Source organism: Equus asinus, chromosome 14 (genome assembly GCF_041296235.1).
Source record: "Equus asinus isolate D_3611 breed Donkey chromosome 14, EquAss-T2T_v2, whole genome shotgun sequence".
NCBI classification, from domain to species: domain Eukaryota; kingdom Metazoa; phylum Chordata; class Mammalia; order Perissodactyla; family Equidae; genus Equus; species Equus asinus.
Window position 1 is genome coordinate 29,287,533 of NC_091803.1, and position 23,530 is coordinate 29,311,062.

At 44.0% G+C, this 23,530-nt stretch overlaps 1 protein-coding gene across 2 annotated transcripts in view; it reads right to left on the bottom strand.

Annotated features, from left to right (window-relative positions):
• The window catches only part of PRKCB (protein kinase C beta), a 304,452-nt gene that overhangs the window by 25,856 nt on the left and 255,066 nt on the right, over positions 1-23,530 (bottom strand). For both annotated transcript variants that reach the window (XM_044746781.2, XM_044746780.2), the window contains exons 11-15: positions 16,016-16,107; positions 14,070-14,132; positions 8,852-8,990; positions 4,763-4,843; positions 4,367-4,474 (exon numbers count right to left, since the gene is read on the bottom strand). In XM_044746781.2, the coding sequence (XP_044602716.1) occupies positions 4,367-4,474; positions 4,763-4,843; positions 8,852-8,990; positions 14,070-14,132; positions 16,016-16,107 (483 nt within the window). The remainder of the gene's footprint in view (positions 1-4,366; positions 4,475-4,762; positions 4,844-8,851; positions 8,991-14,069; positions 14,133-16,015; positions 16,108-23,530) is intronic.

Genomic DNA, 23,530 nt, shown 5'->3' on the forward strand with positions numbered 1-23,530 from the left:
CTGAAGGTGGCCTTGAACTTCAAGTTAGAAATGTCACACAATGCATTTTGATTTAGGAATGAGTCTTATGCAATTACTGGTGCATTTAATGAGAACAGTTTCAAAATCTTCAAATTCCCCTCCTCCCACCACAAGGACACTGGAGTGTGACCAAGGCAAAGGCCAAATTCATTCAGATAATATTTGCATTTCTCAGTAAAGGGCTTGTGAAAATGACAAAACAGAAGAAAAAATATTAGTGAAATGGACCCAAGTTTCAAGTAATTACTTTCTGAAAGCTCATTAAATAGTCAAAACCTAGCCCAGCTCATTTCTCTTGTATCACACATTACACTACACTCTGCTGAGGTTTCTTTGGTGTTTCATTTAAATTACTTAATTATCAAAACCCTGCATCTTTGGGTCTCTGAGTCAGTGCTAAAGAACAAGATGAATAGATGCTCCAAGATGAAACCAGACACGCTTCCTCTTGTAAATGAATCCAAAGCAGCATGAAAATATCTCTGATCTCAAGACTTCAGCAAATACACAGAGAGGAAAGACAGAGGAGTTGATGATTTAAAAAAATATCCTGACAAGAGGACATCAAAAGAGGAAGCAAAAGTGATTAGAACATAAAAGTCCAAGAAGATTCCCCAAGTTGACTTGACACCAAGCAGCCGTGACATTAGAAGCCTTAGATTTTTGCTAGGATTTATGAATTATGGGGAAGAGACAAACAGCAATTCACACCTACTCCACTGGACATTCAGCTTAGCCTGATTCTTGCTTACAAGATAATTTGTCATCAGAAACTACCCCCTACATACACATGTACACAAGCACACACTTTCCGTGTATGTTTTATGTTCCAAGGGAAAAAATAATTGGGCATTAGGTTCTAAGCTACTTCTTTATTTACATGCATGATCTTATCTGATTCTCACAATAACCCAAGGAGTTGGTGCATTATTTTTGCCATTGGAATGACAAGGCAATTGACACTCAGAGAGGTTAAGCAACTAGCAAGGACTCCGAGACAGCTCCAAAACTTGGGCTTTTAAGAGAACTCGGAGAGCTCTTCACATGTGGTTTCCCCAGAGATATTTGTGGCTTGGCTTGGTGAGGAAAGGTTTACGGAGGGCAAGCAAATTGGGCCAAGCCTTGAGATTTGTGTAGGACTAGGATGCAGGAAAGAAAGGGCTGAGAAGTCTTGACTACTAAGAATATCAATAATGGCTTCCGGGGACTGAGCGCTTCCTATGTGCCCAGGCTCTGTGTCAAAGGCTCTCCAGCCATTATTCACCACTCTTTCATCTTTACAACAACACTTTAAAGCCTCAGCAACTATTGTCTTCATTTTCCAGATAAAGAAATTGGGTCCGGAGAAGTAGTCATTTGCCCAAGGTCACACAGCAACGTAGCAGGGCCATGCTTTGCACAGATCTGGAGTTCTTACAGCTCTGTCCTCTACAGCCTCTGCTTGTTTTCACACTGATGTGTGGCCAATTTGGCTTCTGTCTGCTTTAAATTTGTTCCAAGTGGGAGTGGCAATCTGAGCAAAGTTATACTAATCTTTTTTTTGGTAGAAAATAGGGTCTTCAATGGGATGGGGATATAGAAGACATTTTCATTTGGAATGGGACTGTTTTCAAAAACCTAGTTCAACTTCCGTGTAAGCAGGAGGATGCCAAGCAAAGAAAAGCCACTGCAGAAATATCCAGCACTAACGCGAGTGCGCCCAGCCCCTCGCTCCACTGATATGCCTGAAGCCACGCAGACAGCTGGATTTAATCACTGTTCCGATCTCTGATCACATCCCAGATGCATCCCCTGGGGCCCGCTGTGGAGGAGGACGCATTTGGCTGTTCGCTTGAGCATCACCCTTCTTTGGGGCATCAACCTTGAAGAAAGAGCCCACACTGGACTCAGCCCACTCAACTCAGAAAGGTCCCCAAACCCAACAGTAAGAAAGTCACCCCAGTTAATCCTGAAGGTTACGGGTCCTAAATTAATAGAAATCTGCTGGACCAGGGAAACTGCTAATTGGAGCTGAAGCTGAATGTAGCTGACCTGGAAAATCCTCTCTCCTCCATGACCCACTTAGAACCCCAGCTGCCCAGGCCGGGCAGAGTTGTGAAGGAGAAGATCCTGAGCGTGTATTGAGCACCTACTGTGTGTCAACACCACACAAGGACATTTCTCTTATGTTACCTCATCTAATGCTCTCAAAAACTCTGATCAATGAGTATGATGACTTCATTTTTAGAGATAAAGAAACAGAAGCCTGGAGATGCGAACTTGCTCAAGACCACACACCTAGAAAGGGGAAGGGCCGAGATGTGCAAAGGGTCTCTTGGTCTGGAAAATCGCTCATTTTTAAAATTCCTGTTGCAGGGGATGCAAACTCAAATGGCAAGAGAAGCCTGGCGTGTAACACAGTCCTGCCAACATTAGTATTAGTAATAACAATAGCCTAAGGGTTTTGGAGCAGAGCACCAGGCTAAGTGATTTGCTTCTAACCTGCCTGAGTGATGCTTTGCAGGAATGACAGACCACATGGTAAGACTGGATTTTTCTTTTCTTTCTTTCTTTTTTTTTTTTTGTTTGAGGAAGATTAGCCCTGAGCTAACATCTGCCCCCAATCCTCCTCTTTTTGCTGGGGAAGACTGGCCCTGAACTAACATCCATGCCCATCTTCCTCTAATTGCCAAGCAGTGCCATGTCTACAACCGGCATCCGAACTGGCGAACCCCAGGCCACCAAAGTGGAACATGCGAACTTAACTGCTGTGCCACCAGGCTGGCCTTGGTGAGATTGCATTTTTCAAGAGAAACTGGAAAGTTGAATGCTTTTGGGAAATCCCCTGATCTTAAAATGTTGGTAATTATTAAACAAACTCAAAGCTCAGGATATGACCTCCTCCCTCGCCTCTCCTTAAAATGTCTACAGGGGTCTGCACTGGCTTGAGTCTGTGCCCTCATTTTTCCAAGGGCCTTGCCTAAGTTCCTAGGGAACCCCTGGGTCTCCACTCTCTGTTTCTCATTTTCCCTCTCCCTGCCTCATAATCTCAAAGAAAATATTTTCAACCAATTCATTTTAGGAGGTTATGCATTGAGACTAATTCACATGTGGTTTCCCCAGGGATATCTGCATCGTAACCTCTGCAGCTGAAACACAAAGCTCAGGCGACTCACTAACAGTGGGAATTCAGGCGATGTGAGGGGGGCTTCTAGACTGAGAGGTTGGCCCAGCGATTACCAACCGCCTGAATCTTCCAGCTTTTCTTCTCCCAAACCAGCTCACATGGCATCTGACGAACCGGGAAGAACGGGGCTGGGTCGGGGATTAGGAAACCTGCAAGGACCCCGAGGATCCAGGACCAGCAGCCCCTGTGCGTGTGGTTTATTCGGACACACAGGCGGCACCCACTGGGAGAGCAGAGCCATGCCGCGACCTTGGGAACGCACCTGCACCACTGACTGGGGGGAGGGAATGCTTTAGAGAGGCAGCATCGCTGGGCCGCACGCTCTGGGGGTCTCACAGCGATGCTTTCACACTTTCATCAGAGTTGAAAAGTTACCACATTTGGAGGATACGTTTAAAAGCAGTGGCTTTCAAACCACTTGGAGACTTTTTCAAATTGCAGATGCCCAGACTTAATCTCTGGGGCGAGGCTGAAGTATGTGCATTCCGACTTCAGGTCATCCTGACGGCACCAAAGGTGAGGACCACTGATCTCCAGGGACTCACCCAGGTCACCGCGAGCACGGCCTGGCCTAACACAAGCCGCATAACAAGCAATCCGTACCCTCAACCTGTGTCCTGCTTTCTCCGTGGGTGCGATCTGCATACACTGCATGTGTACAAAGGAGCGTGCTATTCAGCCGTTTGTGTGTTGGGTGGGGAGACACTGAATTTGTGTCGCCTTATCCAGAGAATCCCTTAAACTCAATATGGCTTCATATTGTCTTAGGACAAAAGTTACATGCTCTTAACTTTTGCTTAAGGGGGGGGGGGGGGGGGCGGGGGCGGCTGACGGATTCGTGCCGCAGACCTCTCGCGCACCTTCCCATGGGCTCCAGCTCTTTGGCAGAGTCTCTGTGCTTCCTACCTCATTCATTCAATAAGCACTCCCCTGTGCTGGGCTGGAGGCTGGAGCCCAGCCAGCAGCAAGACGCTGTTGCAGGCAGGCCTCTACGGTGCTTTTGTGCAAATTAGAAAAAAGCTCCCTTTCCTCTAGGAGATAGCAGCTCCCTGCCACAGCTCTTGGGTTGGCAAGTGGGTGAGGGGCAGAGTTCTCCCTGGGCGGGACATCCTTGCCCAGGATGCAGGCTGTACCCCTCTAAGTGGCGGCTGGGCTGCCAGCTTTAAGGTGCTCACTCACCCCTTTGCAGATGGCCACAGCCTCCTTGGACATGGACTTCGGATAAGCCACGTTGTGTTCCATGATGGACTGGAAGAGTTCATCCTCATCCTCCCCTTCAAAGGGAGCCTGTGGGACAGAAGCAAGGGTGGGAGGAGAAAGATTCCTGCCTGAACCTCCCCAACCATCCCACAGCAACAGGCCCTCCTCCCTGGGGCCCCCAGTGAGGCCACACTCCAGGGCTTCCAGCGAGAAGACAAGGAAAAATGATCACGAAATTAGGATAACCCCAAGGCCGTGGAAGTTACAGAAGTTCAAATCTATGAGCTGGGATCAAGTTGACACTTTGCTCTAAAGAAACCGTATAGATGAGGGGAGGGAAGGACTTTCCTTACAAATGACTTCAAATTCGATTACCTGCCCAGCCAACATTTCATACAGCAAGACTCCGAATGCCCACCAATCCACGGACTTCCCATAGGGCTGATAAGCAATTATCTGGAAAACAGAAGGCACTGCATCAGGGAGGCGTGCAGGTTTTTGTCGCAACTGGAGTCTGAAGGCGCACGTCTTTTACAATAAGAGTGGAGCATCGCTGGGGGCGGGGGGTGGGAGTTCTTTCCTCTTCCTGCCACCTGCCTATTGTGACAGGTTAAATGGGCTATCACAGTCCCAGATGCAGGCCACTGTCTACAAGAGTGAACAGGGCGTCTGGCGTCCACCCCGCTATTTCTTTACCTTCGGAAGATGGATAGGCTTTACAGAGGGACCTGCAGGCAGGGGAACATCTGGGGACGCCACATGGTCTTTCCGAGGCACTGAGCACAGTGTGCTAGCTTTCATTTTCATACAGTGAGTGCGGCCTTTTTAAGAAGAAAAACTGTCTTTGTTTCTCATTACAAAAGTAATAATATTTACATAACAACGTGAATATACTTAACACCACTGAACCGTGCGCTTAGAAATGGATAGGATGTAAATTTTATGTTTTGAGTTTTTTTACCACAATTAAAATTTTTTAAGTTAAAAAATGTAATAGCATGTATTACCATTTTATGATTTATTTTAAAAATATAGATAAGCTAAGAGAATACAATTGAAGTCACCCATAATCCTTTATCGAGAAAAAAGTTATGATTGATATTTGGCCTATTACCTTCTAGATTCTTTTCTATTGATACAATATTAAGCTCTGTGTGTATGTGTGTGTCACATAAAGACTTTAATATGTAGAGTTTTAATGAAGTATTTTATTCACTTCAAATTTCTATGCTAATATTTGTACATTAACATAATCAGTTTTTACCTCTGCATAGCCTTCTATTGAATGAATATACCAAGATCTATTTTGTCAATTCCCAATTGATTAGGTTTCTTCTGACGCTACAATTCATATTCTTTGGGATTAGGTGTTTGGACATTTGTCCAATTATTTCCTTAAGAGAAATTCCTAGAAGTAGAATTGGTGGATCAAATGGTATATAGTTTTCAGATTTTTTTTATTATAATAATGGGATTTTTTTTTTTAAAGATTGGCACCTGAGCTAACAACTGTTGCCAATCTTATTTTTTTTCTGTTTTTTCACCCCAAATCCCCTCAGTACATTGTTATATATTTTTAGTTGTGGGTCCTTCTAGTTGTGGCATGTGGGATGCTGCCTCAGCGTGGCCTGATGAGAGGTGCCATGTCCACGCCCAGGATCCAAACCAGTGAAACCCTGGGCCGCCGAAGCGGAGTGCGAGAACTTAACCACTCAGCCATGGGGCCGACTCCTAGTTTTCAGATTTTTGACACTTATTACCAAATTGTCAGAGCATGGCGAAGTCTGGAATAGCTGTGTGACCATCCAACTTCAGTATGTACAGGTGTAAAACTAAGCGGTTCAAAGGGGTTAAGAGGTGATATAGCAAAAGTTAAGGGTCAAGGTTTGAGGGTCAAACAGCCTTGACTTTGAAACCTGACTGCTATTTCCTGGTTGTGTGACTTTGAGGGAAATGATTTAACTTCTTTAAGTTTCAGTTTCCTTATCTACAAAACAAGGTTTATAATGATACCTGTGTCATAGGGTTTTGTGAGAATGAAAGAGAAATACGTGCCTCTCACACACAATGCCCTCAAAATCTTAGCTATTACTAGAAAGTTCTCTAATTCAGTGATTGCTCGTTTTACTCCACAAATGTGTTGGAGCAAACCTGGCTATATGTGCAGGTCTGTTCACGGAACTCCATCTCTCACCTCGGCTTCCACTCTAAAATCAGACACGCCCTCTGAGGAGAATTAACTGCCGGAGACTGAAGGGAAAGCTTTCTGTGAGAACGCTTCTCACTGAAAGTGTTTTCACACTTTTAAAGTACTTCATGTCTTATTTGATCCTCGTGACAACCTGACAAGTTAATCCTTTCACAAAGGAAAACAGAGCCTGGGGAAGTGAAAGAAGTTGCTGGAGGTGATGTGATCAGTTAGTGACAAAGCCAGGAAGAAAGCCGGACCCAGCTTATTCCTACAGTCAGTGGGCTGAGGAAGACGCCACTTGACCAGCAACACACCTAGGGGCTTCTCTGGCTTGCTAGCATCACAACCCCCAGGAACTTTTGGAAACCACAGACAGGGGCCCCACCCTGAAGAGATTCTGATTCGATTGACCTGCGGGGACACCTAGGCACCTTACACTTTAAAAGCTCCTCAGGTGACCATAAAGTGCAGCAAGGGTTGCGAACCAGAGATGACTGAAGGCGTGGAGATCAAGGAACTGTGTCTGATGTCCTAACTAATTAACACAATGAGAACAAACCAAGTGATGCCACATAGGGAAAACTCCCTTGGGCCCTAAAAAAAAAGAATTAATTTTTTTTAAGGATTACTTTTTAATTACTTGAGTAATACACAAATACATTTACCTTGTGAAAAACTTATTTACAGCATGAGCTAAATTTCCCTTTACCATGCCCTTATCCTCAGAGGCAACCAACGTTATAAACTCAGTCTGTAATCTTCCACATTTTCTATGCTTTTACATGCAAATACACATACTCATAGGAAACATTTAGCAGTGTTCTGTGCATTGTCATTATTTTCCACAAATGGTACCACATTGTATTTATTATTGTGTACCGTGACTTTTTCTCTTAAGAATATGTCTCGAAGATCTTTCCATATCTACATATATATCTAACTTACTATTTCGAATTGACGCCTAGTAGTATTCCACACTATAAACAATCCAGTCTATCGCCTGTTCTGTGACTGATGGACACTGCTTAAGTTCATACGTACAGATGCATTCTGACCTTTGTAAGGGCTGTGTAGTATTTTGTAATATGACTATAGCATGTTTTAGCTAACCATTCCTTTACTGATAACTGTTGAGGTTGTCTCCTATTTTTCATTATTAAAAAATCACGGGACCAGCCTGGTGGCATAGTGGTTAACTTGGTGCACTCTGCTTCAGCAGCCTGGGGTTTGCCAGTGTGGATCCCAGGTATGGACCTATATAATGCTTATCAAGCCATGCTAGGGTAGGCGTCCCACATATAAAATAGAGGAAGATGGGTACAGATGTTATCTCAGGGCTAATCTTCCTCCAAAAAAAACCACAAAACTCAGTGCTGCAATGAAGAAAGAACTTTGAACACATAACCTTCCACCCTTGTGTGTGAATGTGTGTCCTGCACACTAGGCTCCTGCAGGAGGAACAGCTTTGGTAAAGGAGTATGCAGGTTTTAAATTTTGTGCCAAGTTATTTAGTTGGGCCTCCCACCACCATTATTACATACCAAGTGACTGACAGGCAAGAAGAGAGGAATTCTAGAATGTGCATTTCCAAGACTCTGTGCCACGCCCTCAGTTCTTTTCCTAAAAAATCTAGTAACAGATTGCACAATGCCACCTTTTTGAGCACCGACTCAGAGAAAAAGGAAAGATATCATCTGGTACAAATTTTTGTACCATGACATGTTGGGGAAATCCATTCTGCCACTGACCGTTTCCTTTGGGAAGGGAGGGGGAGGCATTAGAATAAAATCCTCACTGTTCCATTTACAGCTTAATCACAGGAAGACTCTCAGGGTCCAGCACAGCTACTGCATACCTACTATCCACAGACCCTCTGTCACACATCAGCCCAAGGGGTCAATCTCTCTCTTTCTTTCCCTGCTTTTAACAAACATTTCAATGTCATAATCAGGAGGCATCATATGGCCATGAGCCACAGCAGCTTGATGAAGAATTCTACTGATGTGTGGATGGTTCTTTTGAGTTTTATTTAAATTTTCTCCAAAACCTTGATATATTTTGGGCCTGAGCTTCTGGATGTGTGCTAAGTTAATTTGCATGTGTGATCCCAAAGGAATCATTTCAAGTACAGGAGAAGGACCAGCCTGAGCTTGTTTGCCAGGTACCCCCCCCCCCCCGCCCCGGACCCTCCCCAGCAACGACACGGCCATTTGGAGCACAAGGGCGACATCGAGGCAACGCAGACATGCGTTAGGGATCCCATCAGCTCTCACCTCAGGGGCGATATAGTCTGGAGTGCCACAGAATGTCTTGGTCGTCACTCCGTCCCAGATGTTTTCCTTACACATGCCAAAATCAGCGATCTTGATGTGGCCCTCCGAATCTAGCATCACGTTATCAAGTTTTAGGTCACTGCGGCGGACATAAGAATTTAGGGATTTAATTAAATGTTATTTGTTTCAAGTCAACCAACAACCACTCATTTTGTGTAAAACACTGTGCTAAATGTTGTGGGGGCACAAAGTTGAGTGCGCTCCAACAGTTTATAAACTGGCAGGGAGATGAAGAAGGGTCTGCAAACCTCTGTTGTTTTTCCTTTTGTACAGAGCAACTGTGCCAAGAGTCTCACGAGGACACAATGAGACAGCAGCTCTGGGAAGAAAGAGATCTACAGCAAGCCAAATAAAGGGCAGAATGTCCATGGAGGCATCCTGTATCCAGAAGCATTTCAAGAGTTGACTTTTGCAACTTAAGGACCCCTTATATTTCATAAGAAGATATACTTTTCACAAGATTAATATTTTGTTAATATCTCTGAGGATCACAGAGAAAAAAGCTGATTGAAAGAACATTACTTAATTCCAAGTGCTCCAAGCTCTCCTAGGCTAGCTCCTAGGATATGATCCAGGAGTTTCCATTGATTCTTTCAATCAGAAAATATTTCTTGCCCACCTACTATGTGACAGGCACTGTGCTTGAAGCTAGCTATACACTGTGAACAAGATAGACAAGTACCCTGGTCTTGTTCAGATTAAATTCCAGTACAGCGAAAAAAATAGTTAAGTATTCAGATGTGTACGCGAGATTATTATACGTTCTGATGTATGGTATGAAGAAAACAAAGATGATGATGAGATAGAGAGTAGCTAGGGAAGGTCACTTTAAACAGGGTGTCAGGAAGGACCTCTCCAAAGGGTGACATTTGAGCATTAACCTAAAGGACATGTGGTACACTCTCATTCTTTTATTTCATCTGTGTTGATGAGGAGAGCTTGATATTTTGGGGGACCCTTGCACATTCCCAGCATATCAGGTCACTCCAGTATCAATACACTTTCCTCCTCCCTAACTACCCACTCCAGTGTCAACATTTGGTATTTCAGCACCAATGAATAGAGATGATCTATGGGCCAGACTTCCTCATTTCTAATAGAAGGGCAACTTCCTGAGAGGTGAGGGGATCTACTGGTCAATTCAGATCTCGACCTTAAATTGTCTTCACTAGGTGGTGGACATTGTGGTTTCTGCCTATTCTAGCATCTTGGGGTGAGGGTGTCCTAATAGTCCTTTGAAGAACCATCCTTCCCTGATTTTCAAGCCATGTAAGGTTGGTGGTGTTGAGCCTAACTCCTGGCTCCAGGAGTGCTCATGTGGGCCTGTCCTGGACAGTGGAAATATCCCACCCTGTGGTCACAGTGATTGGTTTAGGAGTGGACACGTAACTCAGTATGAGCTAATCAAAGCTAGTGAGCATCAGTCTTGGCACTTTTGCTGGTACCATCAGGAAAGACATGAGCTCTTTTTACACTGGGATTGCTCAGGTGGCAGAATGTAAGTCTAGAAGTGCCAGGGGTACCAGATGGAGACAAGAAAGCTAATAGATAAAGCAGAGCCTAGAGAGAGGGTGATAAAGTGAATACTTATAATTTGAGCCCCTTGCTCCATCCAGACCTAAAGTCAGATCTGCCCCCTGGACTTCTTGTTTGTCAGCCAAAAAATGCCTCTTTTAACTTAAGTTAGTTTGAATTGAGTTGCTGTCATCATTTTCAACTAAAAGAATACAACTTGAAAATATACCCTGGCATCTCCTATCTGTGTCTGTGAGGTCTCTTCATCCAAGGGGAGGCCCAGTTGCATCCACTGTTTGCCAACAGCAACATTCCAGTCTCTTTGGTGCTGTCCGTGGTACTACCCATATGGAGCCTTCATGATTACCTACAAGTCATGGGTGGTCTCTGAATGCCAGCTTGGAACTTTGAAAAACTGGACTTTGCAGCAAAGTCCAACTTACTTTACCCAAACGTATCAGGTCTACGTGTGATTTGATTAACAGAGACTCAAGACATTCCTTTCAGCTTGACCACATGTCTCAAAACAGGCAGCTGGGGCAACTAGGGGAGTGATAAAATCTTGATCTGTCATGGTGTCAAGAGCCAGCAGGTCTTGGGGCTGGAGGACACCCCAGTCATATTCACTGTCACTCAGTAGTGTCTTGATAGTCCACTGCATTCTTCTGTTCAATGTAATAAATCCTCGTTTCTGCTTCAAAAAGGGGCTGGAGCAATTGTTTTCATTTTCAGAAATCCATGAAGAGCAAAATCAACACACATGTCAGAGATGGCAATCAATAAATCAGACACTAAATTTAGAAGTATCTTTGGTCCTCCCCCAACCCAACATCTCCAGCCGCGGTCCTCAGAGAGGGCAGTTCTAATGTAACTCTTCACCCCTTTTACTTAAGAACTGACCAATTAACTAAGCTCTAAATGAAGGAGGGAGGGATTTATGACATTTTCAGAGACTTTACCACCATGAAGACAATCTCAACAAAATTATGAAACCATACATCTCCTGTCATGTAATTTTTTTTATAGTTTTCATTTGATTATCAATTTCGAAAACTCTGCCTCAACTAAAGGTCTTGACTGCGAGCAACAAAAACATACTATAACTATTTTGACCTAAAAAGGAATTTTTAAAAGGGTATTGGGGAGCTCACAGAATCTCTAAGGAGGCTAGAGAACTAGATTTGGAGGCTCCCAGTTAGAAATAATACCTAATGGCAACACAGAGCTGGACCAGTGAAGATGTCACTGATACCACCATTGGGCACAAACATCACCCTTTGTTTCAGGAAGCCCTACTGCTGGACTCTGGGTGTTGCTGCTAACTGCTTCCCCTCATGCCTCTGAAAACTATATGTACCTGATTCCCGTGGCCACTCTCAATGCTGCAGTTTCTGCTTTCTTGGTCACTAACTGCTGATTCAACATCTTGAGTGAGTGTGACAAGTGTCAGAGCCTGGGAAGTGGGCCTGCCCTTGCTGCAGGGAGGCCGTGAAAGTATCTGGTATTTCCAATCTGTATATTAAGAGATGGACTCTGTTCCTATATACAATGAAAGGGGTTCAGATACTCAGAGGCTTAAAACAGTGATAAATGTCCCCTAAAAAACATACGAATAGTGGAGGAAGAAGGGGAGAATGTGTAGTTAGGAGAAAGAGCTTTGGGAGTTAGATATGGTCTTAGCACCTGAAATGCTAATCTTTGGGTTTTACGACTCGAATGGTCAATGTTCTGGATCCATGGATCCCAGATCCCAATCCACTTTCTTACTAGATTGGAAACTTGGCTCTGAATCCCAACCAAGTTGACAAGAAGTCTAATTATTTCCTCTCCTGGAAGCTCCCCTGGGACTGGATTTTCTTCCAATAAACTTGCGGTCTCATGTTTAATCTTCTCAGCAATCGTCGAGTGGCTGGTTCTATTCTACGGGAGGCCCATCCTCTATAGGAGTAGCTTCTGGGGGCAGCACAGAAGGTGAAAATCACGTTGAGTGAACAATTACCCATGATTCCTGTTTCTTTGGTTAAGCACCAATGGAAGTCATTGGCTTGAGTTTAGGGGTCATGTCATACAGAAGATAATGTGTATCTTTCAACACCAGAATTACATTCGGTCCAAGATGCTCCCACTATGACAGAGGAAGGGGGAACTGAGGGAATTAGAGGCTTCACCAGCCCATCTCACACTCACATGGTGAGCCGTGTTCATTGAGGGCAAGCACAGGCACAAGACCACACCATTTACAGTTTGAATTCTCCTTCTCTCTGTTTCTATTTCTTCACTGAGATCACCCACGCGCCAGTGCCAGGTGAACACTCCTCTTCCTGACCTTTATCCTTCCATTACCAGGAGTAAACAGAGAGAGTGGGGACTCTATGCATTCAGGGTAGGATTGTCCTTGCCCCACTGGACTCATTGCCACTTCAAAGAGTGAAAAGAGCCCCAGGACTCAGCAGGCTTCCTGCAAGGCTCCCACCTTCCAGCCCTCCATCCCACCAGAACCCATAGGCTCACCTTCCTATCTGCCTTGAGACCACCAGGGCTAACTCCTTACGCTTTTTAGCCCCATACCTTTCAGTTGCAGCAAGAGGCCCAGGACTCTGAGGTCCCCCTAACTCTCTAGACCCTAATCCCATGCTCTCTACAGAATGACAGGGAACCCACCACCACCCAGCACCCACCAGCCCCTCCTCTGCTTGATTTTTCTCCACAGCACTCATCTACTTGACAGACTATATCTTTATGATTTACATATCTGACCCCCACCACTAGAATATAAGTTCTACAAAGGCAGGGGTTTTGTATATCTTCTTCACTGCTCTATCTCCACCACTGAGAAGAGTGCCTAGCACATAGTAGGCTTTTGATAAATGCTTGTCAAATGAATGAATGAAATGGACTTTATGGCGCTTCATGATCTTTTAACAGACTCTCGCCTGTGCCACGTGCCCTTTGGAAACCCCATGCCCCTGCCAGCCCCTCCTGCATAACAAACCAGCCCAAGTCTGCACTGTCTATGCCATCTGCATCTATGTGGTGTAAGGAGAATTATACACCCCAGACTCACTGACAAATAGCAGCCTCAGGCTCAACAGTCTGCCTTGCATGAAATATAAAATGGGATGACTCACACAGCTATGATCATACACTTCCTCCTCCAAAAACGAGCAAATGGCAAGTCCTGAACTTAATTCTGCCTTTTAGGGCAAGCTACTCAGAGATCCATTTCCAAGTTGTAGTTACACAGCAAAAAAAAAAAAAATTTGTTTCATAATAACATGATCCATCACATTCTGCCAGCCAAGATTCTCTGCTTACTCCCCAAATGTGGGGTCCGCAGGCAAGAGAAAGAGGTGCTGGGCCCCCAGTGGTGCGCCTCCTTCTCTTAGAGCAATTGCTCTCACATTTGAATCTCTGAACCATCAGTGGTGGCAGAGTCCATCGAGATCTTCTATCACCATATAGAGCTGCCCAAACTCTGCCAGGGCAGTGGGCGATGCTGCCTGGCAGAACACATGCCCAAGTTAGTACTGGAGGATTCCTCCCCCAGCATGGATTCTAATTTTAAAAGCAGTTAAAAGAAGAGCCAGGGAAGGGAGGAGCTGAGGGAGATGAGGAGATGGAAAGCACAGCAGTGTTCACTTACCGGTAAATGATGCCCTTGCTCTGTAAGAAGAACAGACCGATGGCAATTTCTGCAGCGTAAAATCTGAAATTAAAAAAAAAAAACGCAATGGAGAAATTCAAGGACACCATAGGCTTGGCAACTCTCAGAATTCAATATAGTATTGAACTAGGCGTAGGGCATTAATGTCCCACCATGGATGGTCAGTCACATATCTCATAAAATGAAGTATGAGAGTGTGGACAGATTAACAGGGTTTAGAGAGCCATGAGACTGCCTTAAGGACAAATTGGGGGTGGGCAGAGGTTCAGTAGTCGCTTAGTGGGGGAGGCCATGGGGTGTGATGGACTGGATGGAGGACAGTTTCAGACTATAGCAAGTTAAAATATCTTAATAATAACAGCTACCACCTGTTGAAGGCTTACTATCTACCTGGTACCATTTTAGGTTATTAGCTGATTAAATCCTAATAACAATCCTATAAGGTAGGTCTTACTATTACCTCCCTGTTCCTTAAATGAGAAAACTGAGGCTTGGCGACATGAAATAATTTGGCCAAGTTATACAGCTAATGAATGGCCCAGCCAGGATTGGAAACAGCACCTGTCTGATGTGTAAGCTCTTAATGAAGGCCCAGAAGGAAAGAGGTTTTGGGAGAGCCAGAAAGCTCAGTTATACCACAGGCTTAGGCAGGGCTTTGGGAGCTATGTTAAGTGTCCTGACAATACATCTTGTGTAATAATGGGATTAAGGCCTGTAGTCAATTAGATGTTAGAAATAAAAGAAGAGACCCAACCTTATAATCCCATTAGAATTGCGCCAAGATATATGAATGGCGTGATTTGGAAGCACAAGAATGCAAACCCTATCAGAATATAGTGCTCACAATCTTGGCAGGTGGGAGGAGAAGAGGCAAGGCTGATTTGAACAGGAGCCAGTAAACCTCTGCAATGACAGGATGGGGTCCTAGATATGAGCCCCTGAGAGCCTTCTAGAGGGACAATAAGATCTCAGCAAACTCTCTGGGAGACGTTATTGTGGCTAATCCTGTGATTTGCCATGTTCCTGTTCACCAACAGCAGGGGAGAAATATGATGAGATTTGCATGCTGGAAAGAAGAGACTGGCTGCCTTGTGGACTGAAGGGGACAGAATGGACTCAGGAGGGGAAACACATTTCCAAGAACCTGGAAACAGTCTCCCCACCCCACAGAGCACAGCCTCTATGCAGCTTGATCTTTCATCTCCCTGGCATGAGGGCACCTAAGAGACAGTGTGGTGTAGGACAGAGAACATGAGCAAAGGAGAGTCGGGTCAGAATTCTGGGTCTGCCTCACACAGCTCTGTGATCTTGAGCAAGTTTCCAAAATCTCTCTGGGCCTGGCACAGAGTAAGCTCCTAATAAATACCAGCAAAGAATAAACAAAACCTACGATGACATTCTCCAAGGAAGCTGTAGAGCCTTTCCTCAAGAGTCAGGAGCAAGAATGAGAGATAAGGAGGGGCAGGTCCCGTGGTTGAATGGTTAGGTTTGCGCGCTCCACTTCGGTGGCCCAGGGTCTTGCCGGTTCAGATCCTGGGCACCCACATGGCACTGCTCATCAGGCCACGCTGAGGCGGCGCCCCACATAGCACAACCAGAAGGACCTACAACTATGTACTGCGGGGTTTTGGGAGGAAGAAGAATAAGAAGGAGAAAAAGAGTGGCAACAGATGTTAGCTCAGGTGCCAATCTTAAAAATAAAAAGAATTAGAGATAAGGAAACAGGTGCGGTTTTCAAGCTTCAAGTTCTTAGCTGGTATCAGGAAAGAAAGAAGCACCCCATATCAAGCAGAATGCCCTTTTCCGTTGGCCATACATTTCTCATGAAGAAGCCAAGGATGTTTATAATCGCTATTCAGCTAAAAACCCAAGGGAACTAACAATCATCCATTCATCCCAAGGGGAAAGCACAAGTTCCCACTTACACAGCATGAGGCTCCTTAAACCGGCCAACTTGTTGGATGTGGTACATGAGGTCACCCCCGTTGACATACTCCATCACAAAGTACAGGCGGTCCTGGAAGAGGAGAGTAAAGAGCAAAATCAACATCTTGCAGCTTCTTGGGGTCCAAGTGGAGAGCAGGGAGCAGCTGGGATTTATGACCAAAACCACCAGGACCCTATGACAGGCCCTTATTCGCCAGGCCCATTGCTTCTCCAAGTGCAGTACGTGTGCCATTGGAGGTGTGCAAGTGAGCGGAGGTGGTACAGGAATTTGTTTTTTAATTAATAACTCTAAGTTTATATTCATTTGTACCGGAAAATGTAATTAGCCCATTAATCTTGTGACTTAATAGATATTATTGTTTAGGACAAAGCTAATTTTAATAAAATGTGGGAAATATTGAGCAAATCATATTACAGGTAATAGGCAGCAGTGGCAGCCAACCTCCATGATGGCCCCCCAGTGATTGTCACCTCCTGGTGCTCACGTCCTTGTGCAGTCCCTTCTCACAAGGAATAGGACTAATTTGTGTAACTAACAGCGTATTGTAAAAACAACAGTGCGTGACTTCCAAGACTAGGTCACGTAAGACATTACAGCTTCTACTTTGCTCTCTCTTGGATTGCTCGCTCTGGGGGAAGCCAGCCACCAAGTCAGGGGACAGTCAAGCAGTTCTATAGAAAGGTACATCTGGCGAAGAACTGAGGCCTCCTGCCAACAGCCAGCACCGACTCCCCAGCCATGCGAGTAAGCCACCTTGGAAACAGATCCTCCAGCCCAGGCAAATCTTTGGATGATGGCAATCCCAGCTGCCAAGGAGACTGCAGTTTTCACTGGAGACCCCAAAGCCAGAACGACCCAGGTAAGCCACTCCTGAATTCCTGCCCCACAGAAACTGTGAGATAATAAATGTTTATTCTTGTTTTAAGCCACTGGATTTTGAGGGACTCCGCATTAGATAACTAACAGAGAGACTATGCAGGAAAAAAAATGAATTATTAAAGTTTGAAAAATAGTGGCTAGGAGGGCATATCTAGAAGTAAAAGAATTTGGGCCAGAAAAAGAAATCTATACCCCATTCAGGGAAGTTTTTCAACACATCTTTCAAGGGAGACGTAAAGTCAGGGGCTGTGTCCTGCTCAGCCGTGTAAGCCCTATTCCTGTGCCATGACTAGCACACAGCAGGTGCCCAGAGAATGGTTCCAAAGAGACTTTATCTGAAACCCAGCTCTGCCTCCTGATAGCTGGGTATATTTGGAGAAGTTATGAAACATCTGGGTCTCCTTTTCTGAGAAATGGAGATGATAACTGAACCACAGCGCTGTTGCTGGGATTCAATGAGACCGACGTGTGTTATGGTCCTTGGGCAGCACCTACAGGACATCCGCCTTCTCTCCTTCCATCAAAGGCTGTTGTTAAATGAATGAATGACTTCACCTCTCCTTAGAGACTGCCACTTGGGTCAAGCTATTCCTTTATGCCACATGATCAACTTAATAAAACACAAAAAGAAAGAGAATGGAATAGAAATTATCAGAGTGCCCTGCACAGGGTACCACTAGGTTATTTTGTGACATGTGTGTTTTGGTTATATTTGTATGTCGGGAGGGCTGGGTTGCAATGTAAAGAGAGGTTTACTGTCAAAAGTCGCAAAGCTTTTGTGCGGGGCTATGCAATCAGGAGCAGGGTCTGGGAAAGTGAAGCAGAGGGCAAAGTTTCCACTTTTGAAATCAATATAAGATTTGAAGTCTCATTCCACTACTTACTAGCTGGGCAACAATGAGCAGTTAACCTAACCTCTCAGATCTCCAGCTTTCTCTTTACCTGTACAGTGGACATTGTTCACTTGCCCCGTAGAGTACGAAGACAACATATGTAAAGTGCCTAACATGATGTTGGCCGTGTGACAAATGTTAAATCACCAGTTCCTTACAGTGCATGAACTTTATCTTAAATATAACAGCCATATGTACATTTATCAAATGTGTATTGTCTAATAATTAGAATAACAGCAATAAGAAATAAAGCTACCATCTTGTGAGCAGTTACTATGTAACTGAGCCAAGTGCTTTATATCTATTGTCTCACTTCTCTCTCTAAACAACCCAATGTGATCAGTATTACTATTCTCCCCCTTGTAAAGACACGACAGTTGAAGATCAGAAAGGGTCTTGCCGATGGCCACTCAGCTGTTAGGTTGCAGAGCCAAGATTTGAACCCAGGCAGCTCCTTCCCACGGTCTACACTTGCAACCTCTTATTAGGCTGCTTTCCATGTAAGGTTCTGAGCTAGACATTGTAAGGATGTGTGGGTGTGTCCTCCCTTCTGAGGGCATCAGGTTGAGGGCAGGAGAGAAGGGACATAGAGATCCAGTCATACATCAAGACAGAAGCTGGCAGGTCACAGGAGAGGCGTACAGGTTAATCATTTTTTTTTTTTGGAAATGTCGACTTTCTCAGACTGATACTACTTCACCCTCTCAACATCTCTAATGAGAGGCAGAGAGGAGGCAGAATTATCACTTCTGTTCTCAGAGTCCAAGCCATATGAGATTTGCAAAAAGGTCACAGACAAGTCAGTGGCAGAGTGGAGACAGTCAGCCAGAACTATCGACATCCAGCCCCTGGTTCTTTGGGGTTTTTTTTTTGATAGAAAACAAGCCTAAAAATAGCATCTGTCTTTGCTGCACGTTGAAGAGAACCAAAACACTTGCTTTTAAAAATTATTTTTAAAACGAACAGATGGCATCGGCCACAGAGAGAGAGAAATAAGTGAGGGAGAGATTTCACTTGCTTGCTTTCTGCTTGGAAGAACTCAACTTGCCCCCCAAACTCATTCGTCAGAATCCCGGGGAGAGCTCCACTGTGGGTAATACCACGTCTTACGGTCTGTTTCTACCGCTAACCATATGCAGGGGAACCCCGAGATCATCATCTTTGAACCGTACTGAGTCCGGCTTTGGCACACCAGTATCTCAGCTATTAAACATTATGGCTGGCGTTTCACTGTCCTTTCATTTTCCGAACAAACACTTAACGATGTCTGCTGTATGCCAGGCACTATTCTACGGCCAGAAATGCTGCTGTGAACAATCCATGGTGCCTGATGTGAAGGATTCCCTAGATGAGTGAGGGAGACCAGATAAATTTCCAAACAGCAATGTTTCCCAAAAGGGGGTGGGAGATAATTTTAGGTGGGCTATGGATGCATATGTTGTTACCTGTATAGGTTTGTGTTTATTTTAATGTGTATTGTGAAAAATATAACTAGCACTTGAAGCTCCTGATTTTACGGCTACTATTGCTGGAGAGGGAGAGCAGAATGCATAGAGTTAAACAGGAGAAGGGGCAAGGTAGGGTGGGACAGATTATGACAAAGTGCATAAGGCCATCAGCTCAAACTTGGGGTGTCTCATCCACTGGCTTCAAGATCGTTACCATGCTGGTCTGCGTCATCTACTAAAATTTACTTATTTTTAAATATCTTTATTAACTTGCTTTTGTTTTAACTTAAACACAGTTATTTTAAAATTTTAAAATTTCATACCAAAGTCATAAATGGAAATGCATTGTCTCTGTAAAAAGTAAATGCATACCTAGAGTTTATCAACCCTGTGCTGTATCCTGCCTGGCTTTGGTATCCCAATCCCTTAAATGACTTATTTTTAAAACAAATGTAATTTGTCCATGTACCACCGGTTCATCTCCTGCTCCAAAGTAAGGAACATTGAAATGTTGAAAACACTGCCAGAGGCCATCTAGAGCCAATCTTGAGCAGGGAAGTGAATTTTAGAACTTTTATTGAGCATTTGTTTTTGCAAGTCATGTTTTAGGTGTTAAAGGGTCAAAAATGATGAATAAGGCAAAGACCTGGCCCTTGGAGAATTCAGAATCATTGTGAAAACAAATATACAACTAACTCAGGCCATAATCTAAAACAGAATGTGATAAAAGAAATTGCATGAGAGCCATAAAGGGTAAGCTCTGAGGACTTCAGCCCTTACCCACTGCCTCCAATTCGTACCTAATTATTCTCCTCCATGGTGCCCTGAAATTTGACTTTGTTCCCAACTCTCCCCATAAAATTATTTCAAAGCCTCAAAAGATCTTTCTTAGAGTCACAGGCAGTGGTTTTTGATTAGGACTTATTTGCTGGACTCTACTATGTGAAAATCAAAAAGTATGTATTGTGCATCGACTCAAGGCCCAGCTTGGCTCTCTGCTACTTGCTCAGCTTTCCAAAGAGGACGTGTCATGGCTCAAAATTTCAACTCTCATCTCTCTGGGCTGATGAATCTTGACTTAGATTTCTATCCTCTCCCTTTCTCTGGAGCTCCAGTCAGCTCCAGCTGGTTGCAGGACGTTTCTACGTGGGTGTTCCACTGTCAACTCCAATTAAAAGCTCACAAAGGCAAGCTCACCATCTTTCTCTTCAAACTAGCCAGTCTGCTCAACTTGCAAAGTGTTTCTTCCAAATTGTCATAGTTATGACTGTTATCCTTCATTACACATTGCCCTTATCCCCTGAGCATGAAGCGACTTCAGTTAATTTTAAATTTCCTTTCTCATTTGTCTCTCATATTTAATCAGTAAATAAATAAATTTAAATGTTTGTCTGTCACTGCATCATGTAAAATAGTTGGATAGAATTTCTCAAATTTGGAGCATGAGTATGAGGATAGCCTGATTTACAACAATGACTGGATGGGATGTGTGGAATTCACCTGGGGGGTCTAGGATAGGGCAGAGAATTCAGAGGTAATCATTCTTCCTCCAAGACAGAGGGAAGTGGGATGTGACATGATGCCCATGTGACTGCCAGGGGAACATTTGCCACTTTCAATATGGTACCATGGACAGAGCAAATCAACCATGTGGGCAACTCCAAGAGTATGTACCAGGCTCTAAGGTGAGTTACAGTAAGCATTTACCTAATTAATGATCTTTAGTGATTTTCTAAGCTGAACAGTGAATTAATCCCGTCTGTGAGCTGTTTCTCTTATTGCTCAGATCCATCTGTTTCTCTCGAGAAGCCGTGCAGTCCTGTAGTTAAGAGCCCTCGCTTTGGCATAAGCTAATCATGGGTTCAAGTTCCACTTACATTGCTTACTCACTCTGAGACCTTGCATCAGATACTTAAACTTGCCCTGCCTTCCTAAAGGGGGTAACAATAGCTTGTCCTTCATGGGGGTGTTGCAAAGATAGTATCAGATGAGGCACATCAAGTCCATGCAAACTCACAGAGTGTTGCTCAAGTAAGTGTGTGGTCAAGGACTTGTGTCAATCACAACTTTTCCTTCCTCTGCAGTCTATAGCCTTAGAATCACTACCAGAATCAAGCAACTGATGCTCTTTTTTGCAGCTTTCTAAGCCTTGCCCTTCCACATAAAGAGCAAAGTTCTCAAGGGCTAGGACCATCTTTCTTCTTCCTTAGAATTCTCTGGACCTTTGATTATTGAATGAATGTGCAACGGCCACCATCAAGAAGGCAGAGAGAAGCAAGCTGTCTATTCTTACCCAACCCAGCTTTATATGCCTGGCTTGAATCCCTGGCTCCTTTCCTGCACTCAAGATCTTCGGATGGCTTTAGTTCCCTAAACCCCTGACCCCTGCAAAGCCCTCATCAGCTTCCTCTCCTTGGAGGCACTGAATGCCATGTTTGTACCACCAGCAGCAGGCTATGTCCTGCTCCAACCCAGCTAGTTTCCCCGGACTTAGGATGGTGTCTCCCACCTGACATGAGCACCAATTATTTCCACACTTTAGAAACAATCCCTTCTTAAAGGTTCCTGCCAAATGAGTAGTAGCCAATTACCAGCTGATTGGGACAGGAGTAAAACACCTGACCTACGCTGAAGCAATCAGATTCTCTTTCTTATGAGTATCAATGGGAACTCAGGGAATTTGGAGGTTAGGCAAACTGCAAGGGGCTAGAGAAGCCATGTTACCACGAGCAGGGAATAGCAAAGAAAACAAGGAGAAAGAAATAGAGATCTATTCTAGAAACCTTCGAAGCTATAGATTCTAGTTCCTAATGAGTCTAAGGCACATCTTTACCTTTGGATTGCTTCCTTCCAACAAAATCCTTTTTTAAAAACTAACATCAGCTAGGTTGGAGGAGGGGGTGCTCTATTTCTTGCAACTAAATCACTGCTGACTCTGAGACTACTGCCACAGCTTCCTACAGCAATGCCCTTAGATCAAACCACACCCTTGGACGCTGCTGCCAACCCAGAGCTGACCCTGAGTCACCAGGACCTTGTGACACTCTCGAGGCTCAACAGACATGCCATCAGGGGTCATCTCTACAAATGTAGTCATCCTCATTCCCCTCCCTGTCCCCTCTTGCATTCCGGCTTGACACCCTTCCCAGCATGCCTTGCAGCTGAGTTCTTGCTGGGCCACGACAGCAAATTTGGGGAGGAAGTAACTTCTGTCCTTCAGTGACTCATAAAATCTAATTCTATTTAAAAAAAAAAAAAGAAGTGCATATGTTCAATTGAAAAGAAAACATTTAAAATAGATGTTTTGCTGAGGAGACTTAACTGCTTGTGCCCACTGGCAGTTGGGAAATTGCATGAATGTGCCGGGCTGACAATTGTCCCTGGGAAAGACTGCAAAAGGACTGGAAGAAACATAATCCTTTCATGCCCGTGCAGCAAGGTGCCCCTCCAGCCCAGCTCTGATAATGCAGGTAGCCTCTATTTATTGTTTATTCTGCACTTTGTATAGCATCTCTTTTAATCTTCACTCATTAGGCCCAGTTTGAAGAAGACAGAACCAATATTCAGAGCTGTTAGGTGATTTCCTGGAGGTCACACAGCCTATCATCACAGACCCAAATTTTATTTGACTGAGGTGCTCATGCTTATCCCTTTGTGCTTCTAGAACAATTTGCCTAAACACCATTCTCCTAAGACCAATTCATCTAACTAGCAATCCTCTAAAAATTCAACCTCCTTCTGATGGCTTTTGCATCTATTTGGGTACTATCTTTTGCTGTCTTGTGGCACATTCAACACATTTAAACTGTTTTATTATAGATACTTCGGAAATAATATAAATTCAAAACAAAGACCATTGCCCATGGAGCCCTCACTAAAGCAAATCAATGTTTTGATTTGTCCATGTCTCTTTCTGATTCTTTTCCACATGCATATTCAGTTTTAACACACTTAGAAAAATCTCCTAAAAATAATTTAATATCTTACATTTTCTGTTAACATGTGCCATGCATATTTTTCAAAGATTTTTTAAATCCAATTGTCTAAGAATACTTCTGATGTAACTTTGCTTTTCTAAGTAAGCTTTTAGAAATTAAATTTGCATCATTTTAAGGATGACAAAAGTTATTTTGTATACGGGTGGGTGTCTTTTTCCCTCTTATCTATTTTGATCACCTTTGGGTTTTTTATTCTATTAAGGATCTTGCATCGTCAAAATTCTAAGTCTCTAGCAAGAAAAACATTTCAAATTTGCAGCATGTTATACTAGAT